Here is a 6586-nt window from a genome sequence, read left to right as displayed (position 1 = left end):
AGATTTCATTTTGCACCATATCATGAAAGCCTGTTAATCATTCTGCACCAAACCATTCAGCAACTGTCAAACAACAACTCATCAAACTCCGCTTATATTTACATCAAAACCATAAATATGCAAAATCATATCTTATTGTACCAATTACACGATACATGATTTTCAACAAAATTAAGTCTGTAACAAGAAATGGAGGCCAATTATAAACAGTCTTCCATGAGCTTCAAAAACTCCCTAAAACTAATCCTTTCGTCTTTATCGACATCATACCCATCAATCATCCGTCTACAATCTTTTTCTGATATCCGTAAATATCCCATCTCGCGAAGAGTAGATTGCAACTCGTTTGCATCTATGAACCCGTCGTTGTTTCTATCAAACACACGAAACGCTTCCTTCACTTCATCCAAGCTCGGCTCCTCCTCATCAAACAAGTCTATAATATCCTCCGAGACAATAATCTGCGCCTTACCATCACGATCCCAAAACATCCCTAATCTTTCCATAATCATATTCACATCTACTCCTAACGAGTTCTTGCCAACACGGCAGAACTCTTGTGTATCTGCTGCGCGAGCTGTTACAGCTCGAGCAGCAGAACAAGTGTTGGTTCTTTGTGTAGCGAAGATCGACCACCAAATGGGTCGAACGAAAAGAGAATAACATTGGTGTAATAGTATTAACCACTCTACAAACATGTACAAGATTATGAAGTATTTGATTGATGTTAAACAAGCATGCCTGAGCTCCATGAGGATTACAGCTCCTGCTGTTATGGCAGATGCAGATGTTAGCTTGATCTTCTCTTTCATAAGCTGAAAATTCAAGATTCAAAGAGAGGGTTATTTGTAATTTGTGCTTCCAAATTGGTAACTGATGATATTTGTAGACAGTTATTGCAGAAAAAAACAAGAAATCAAAAGAGTAGATTATTGTTTCAGGAAGATACACACCACCTCACTTGGTTTGGAAAATAATTCAAGTAAAATTGATGGAAATTGACTTTTTGGATTTTTATGCAAACTTTTCCAAAGGAATGAAGGTACCAGGAGAGCTTCTTGGTAGTTTCCATGGAGAATTTAAGAAACATGGTGGTCTTTTTCTCAACAGTTGTTAAGATCACGCCATAAACATGGACATGAATTCTTCAAAAACAAACCAACAAATTGACCAACAAAAACTGGGTCTTTTCACTGCAAGTAAGCAATGGACAGTGAGATTGATGATTGGCAAAGTTCTTGCAATCTTGATCTGAATCTTGATCTTGATCTTGATCTTGATCTTGATCTTGATCTTGAACAAGTTCTTGCAGAAGTGCAGAGACCCAAAGACAGTTTCTCTGCAAGTTCTTGTAGATGATTCAAATTTCCCAAAATGAAGTAATCAAATCGTGTAATAAAATCTTTGAAATCAAGTAGTTGTGGTGGGTTAAGAATCGTTGATTATACACATGTTGTTCAACTTATTCATACAGAAGTTGCAGGCCAAATACGGTGGCCACTGTTGATCGCCGGCCGATTGGTGGAGTTTTTCCGGCCAAAAAACGCATATTTGGAGTCTGATTCTAGACGATGTACAGTAAGTTGCCATGGACAAAGAGATTGGAGGAGCTTAAAACGAACAAAACGTGGAGCATTTTACAAATGGGGTGCAAGCCGATCTGTATGTAACAGTAATTGTTGTTTGGGGCAAATGTGGAAACCTCAAGAACCCGTTTCCAAAAATTTGCAGCAAATCATCGTTTGAATTTGAACCCATGAATTTGTGAACAGCAATAATCAACAAAAACCCTAAAGAAAATCTAGAGTGGATCGAAGAAAGTCTAAAGAAAGATTCAGGGTGTTTGGAATTAGGGATGGGAACGGGGCGGGAACGGGGCGGGGTTTGCAATCCCCGGCCCCGGTTTGTGTACAGAGTCCCCGGCCCCGGCCCCGTCCCTGGTCAACTCTCGGTCAACCCCCGGTCAACACCCGGTCAATTTAAAATTAATAAGTTTTTCCTAACCATGATCATTGATCAACATAACAACATAATTAGTTAATTACATCACATCTAGTCTTACCAAATAAAAACAATAAATTTGTAAAATTAACAATAATCCAAGAAGATGGAAAATTTAAAACAAGTGTTTTCCAAACATTCAAGCAACACATAATTCCATACTCCAATCCGGCAACCCCTCATCAATCAACATCTTCATCGTATCCAATCGTTTGATCAAATCCTTTTGGTTCTCCGTGTTTTTGATCTGAAATAAAAGAATTAAGAATGCAAGTCAGAATAATTATATATACCAATTGCAATTTACATAATTATTACAACAAACAATTTATATAATTATTACCTTCAATTTMTTTCCTTAGCCAACTTTGGCTGCACATCAAAGCCCCAATTGTTTGCGATTTTAGTCGACTTCGTTGTTTCGTTACCTTGTTTCCACTCATGCTAAAAGCCGATTCCGAAGCTACTGTTGAAATAGGAATGGTCAACACATCCCTTGCAATCCGCTGCATGATAGGAAACTTGACACCATTGGACTTCCACCATGTTAATATATCAAACTCTTCATCCAGCGGTAACAATTTCTCTGACAAGTAATCATCTAACTCGGTCTTTTCAAACATGTCATCCTCAGATATCATATTCTGAAAATCCAATTGCCATGAGGCCTTAGCTAAATCATCCCTTGAGCTTTCAGCGCTAAAGTTATAAGAACTCAACGAAGATGTTTTTCCATCCTTAACAGTCTGCTCTTGAACTAGAATATGTTGCCTTATGTCTTTTGTAACTCTCCTCGGACATATCTTAAAGTGATCTTTCAAATGTGTTGTACCATCATTAGGTCTACCGGTCATCTGCTTATTGCAATACTTGCATTTTGCAAATCGGCGAAGACCATCGACATATATTGTTTCAAAATGATTCCAGACAACAGATTTCAATCTTTTGTTTGCAGGTTCACTGACTTCAGTCTCGGGACTAATATTTGAACCCATAGGCATGCTTACAGATTCGTTTGTGTCATTAAAAGTCGTATTATCCGTACGTCCAATATCTTCTATGTTCTTGTTTTGTGAATTTTCCATCTTAAAAAAAGAATATGAAATTAGGCACAACACAATGACATACATTCAAATTAAAACACAACAAGTCAATAACTATATAAAGTCAATCCTTATAAACATTTTTCAAGATGAACTTATCAACTCAATTATAATTTATACAGATCACAGATGCTGTCATACAGATACAGTGATAGTGATACAGTCATACAGATTACAGAATCTACAGATGTTGACATAATGGGTCATAATGTGTTTAAACTAGTAGCATTAAATAAATCAAAGAACACACATCAATTCTAAAATTAGAAAAAGCAATTTAGGAAAAAAAGTTATAGAGAGTATAAATTCATTACCTTTAATGTGGCCTGTGGGTCGATTACTCCTTGTCGATAAGTCGGCACGACAAGGTCACGAGGGACGGAGAGGGAGGGACTGAGAGGGAGCAGTAAGCGACAGAGCGAGGTCACGAGGGAGCAGTGAGCTGTGTCGGCGTGTGACTGTGTGAGTGTCGAATCGTCGATGTGAGAATCAGTCCGTGAGCAGTGAGCAAGGTCACGAGGGACGGCGAGGGAGGGACTGAGGGAGGAGGCCGAAGGGTTGTCGTAATGTCGTCTCACGTCTATGTGATTCATGTGAATAAATCCCTAAGTTAAAGCCTTGTGGGTCTACAAGCATTTTGCAAATCTGCTCCTAAGTTAAAGCCCACATATGCAGATATGTTGTAGCCCAACCAAAATATGTTGTATGTAGCCCAAATAATTTGTATGTCAATATTACCGGGTACGGCGCGGGTCGGGGGATACAATACCCGGCCCCGGCCCCAACCCCGGTTTGCCTCTACCGGGGATCCCCGGCCCCGGCCCCGGTACCCGTTTTAGCGGGGAATCCCCGTCCGGGTCGGGTGAACCGGGTTCCCCACCGGGTCGGGCCAAATCACCATCCCTATTTGGAATTGATTATTTAAAACAACTCATGTTTTTTTTCTAAGTGTTTGTTAACTTATTTGGTATCAAATCGGAGTTATCTAAAAAGTGTTTAGATTAGTTTATAGCGTTACCAAAAAGCAAAAAAAACTGATAAGTTGTTTTTTAATGTTTGCAAATTTTGCTTATATATGTAAAATGACCAAAAATGACAGTTTTTTTTATTATTGACTTATGGGAGTGCTTGAGATTGTTTATTAACTTATTTTATTTTTTAACATATAAAAATTTATTTTTCATCATTTATAATAATATTTTTGACAAAAATTTATATCATTAAGATTATTAAATTATATCAATAAGATTAATAATTAACAAACATTAATAAAACAAGATTAAAATTGTAAACTGGTAATAAACAATTTTTCATAAGTCATGAAGAATTAACTTATCAAAAACTGCTTATTACCGGTTTGGCACCGGTATAAACAGTTTTATTTTTCCTCATCCAAACACTAGCATTTACTTATCACCGGTGTCAGATTGAAATAAGTCAAAAATCACCTAAAATAAGCAATCCCAAACACCCCTTCGGTACTCGGGTTACCCGTCCTTCTCGCAGGTAAGTATTTGAAGATGGTTTTTGTTTAATGAAAATCTGATAGTGGCAAACAGATGAAATCTTTTAAAGACTTCACCATTGCGGATGCTCTTATTTTGAGCCAATTCGTTAAAAAGTTTGGTAAGCCACCGAGCCCTACAAGCTTATATGTGTAATTAATGCTTTTCAGTCTAATAATCTTAGCATCCTGCAAACTTTCAGTGATAATTGTCTAAGTATAGTATTTTTATCTTTATTTTAAGATAAATTGATATGACTCAGGTAAACTGAACCGGATATTTACTGCTTATCTAAGCCTAAAGTTGAGCCAAGACACGAACATATACAAGCCTATAAAGTTAAGCCAATAGAGACCAAGCTTATAAGAGCCGAGCCTATCATTTTCTTGAGATTCGAAAGCCAGAAGCCAACCTCAAGTTGCGCTTCTAGCCTCAGCGACTTTTTTGCACTTTCTCGACTTGTGCCCGTTAATCAGGAGGTAATCTTTTATGTGGAATTGTATCGATCGAACAATGAATTAATCTTCTAGAAAATAACTATATTAAAAACAAAATATCATTATTTTACTTCGATGTGTTTACACAATCTAAAAATGGTTATATATTATGAGTTATATAAACCACATATGACTATAAGGGGCTGTTTGGTAATTGTTGAATGGTTTGGTGCAGAATGATTATGTGATCAAAATAATTAAGAGGCTCTCATGATATAGTGCAAAATGAAATATAATTGTTTGATAATTGTGTACAATTAAATTAGGGTTCTTAATGGTTAAGGGAGATCCAGGATATAAAATCATTCAGAGGGTTTTAGAACCATTAAGAGGCAGACTTTTTTTTTTGTCAAACAAGATTCACCTCTTAACAATTCAGAGGTTGTCTTTTAATGGAACTATTAAGAGGTAAGCAAACAATCCCTAAGCTTTAGAAGGTCACTTGGTTGCCTAATCCTTAACCTTTGAAGACCAAAAAACTAAAATGCGTCAGTTCGTTATTGCACTAAACAATATATGTTATGAATTTGGGCACACTTTCTTGATTGTTTTTTACATGACGATTAACAATGATGCCCTGCACCCGGATTCAGATAAAAAATCATGAGTAAAGTGCACCAACAAGAGTAAAATACATTATAAAAAGATTTACGTGTTTTCCGATCGAGAGAGGAAATTTTTTGATGCAATTTTTCTTCACGTGTTACATCGACAATGACACAAACAACTGTGGTTTCCTCCATGGCCATCGCTCATGAAAATGGTGATGATGACGAAGAGAATGACGATTTTTATTCATGGAGAATGTTCAGTTTACCACCCTACGGTTTCAGTAATTGATGATTATGCACCCTGTGTTTTTCTTATCTTCATGACAAGTTCTCCATACGAATAAAAAGAAAAATAGTACTGAAAGTGTATTTAATGTTAAAGTATCTTTAATAAATTCTTTAAAATTTCATAAAAATAAAGAAGTAAAAGTTAAAATCTTTAAAAAAAAACTTATATTAAATTCTAGCATTCGTTTATTAAATGACAAAATGGTTATTCAAAATAGATGTTCTAAGCAATTATTCTGAAAATATAAAAAGAAAGCAAAAAGAAACTGATTTTATTTTGAAACAGTTCTATTATATATTAAGGTTTTATACATAAATATTTAAAAGACTAAATACACAAATTGTATAACCAATAAGATAATTGTTTTTACTAAAAGGCCTTTGAGCTAACGGTATCGTAGTCATTGGTCTCCTAAAAGGTTAGGAGTTCAAACCTCACTTATTTGTTACATTTGTTGTATATAAATATTATATATTTAAAAAAATGGTCTAAAATTGCACAGTGGGAATTTTGTGATTATTGAGAAGTCACGTGGCGTTTGTGAATGTTTAGATCTGACGATTGTAGATCTAATCCAAGGGTTGAGAATTGGTCTTACGGGTCTCACAAAAAACGTTTGATCTCACATGATCCCAAGTCT

General features: G+C 35.9%; 1 protein-coding gene across 1 annotated transcript; it reads right to left on the bottom strand.

Annotated features, from left to right (window-relative positions):
• Positions 1–200: 200 nt before the first annotated feature.
• Positions 201–812, bottom strand: LOC112510868 (probable calcium-binding protein CML30). The gene has a single exon (XM_025116216.1). It carries the CDS (start codon positions 810–812, stop codon positions 201–203), a length of 612 nt encoding a protein of 203 aa, XP_024971984.1.
• Between the last annotated feature and the right edge of the window lie 5774 nt (positions 813–6586).

The sequence above is a fragment of the Cynara cardunculus genome (assembly GCF_001531365.2).
Source record: "Cynara cardunculus var. scolymus isolate 2C chromosome LG 4, CcrdV1, whole genome shotgun sequence".
Classification (NCBI taxonomy): Eukaryota; Viridiplantae; Streptophyta; class Magnoliopsida; order Asterales; family Asteraceae; genus Cynara; species Cynara cardunculus.
Note: the sequence above shows the minus strand (reverse complement) of the source record. Positions and strands in the feature narration are given on the sequence as shown.

Coding starts and splice junctions, on each gene's coding strand:
- LOC112510868 (XM_025116216.1), bottom strand. CDS start 812: ATGAAAGAGAAGATCAAGCTAACATCTGCATCTGCCATAACAGCAGGA.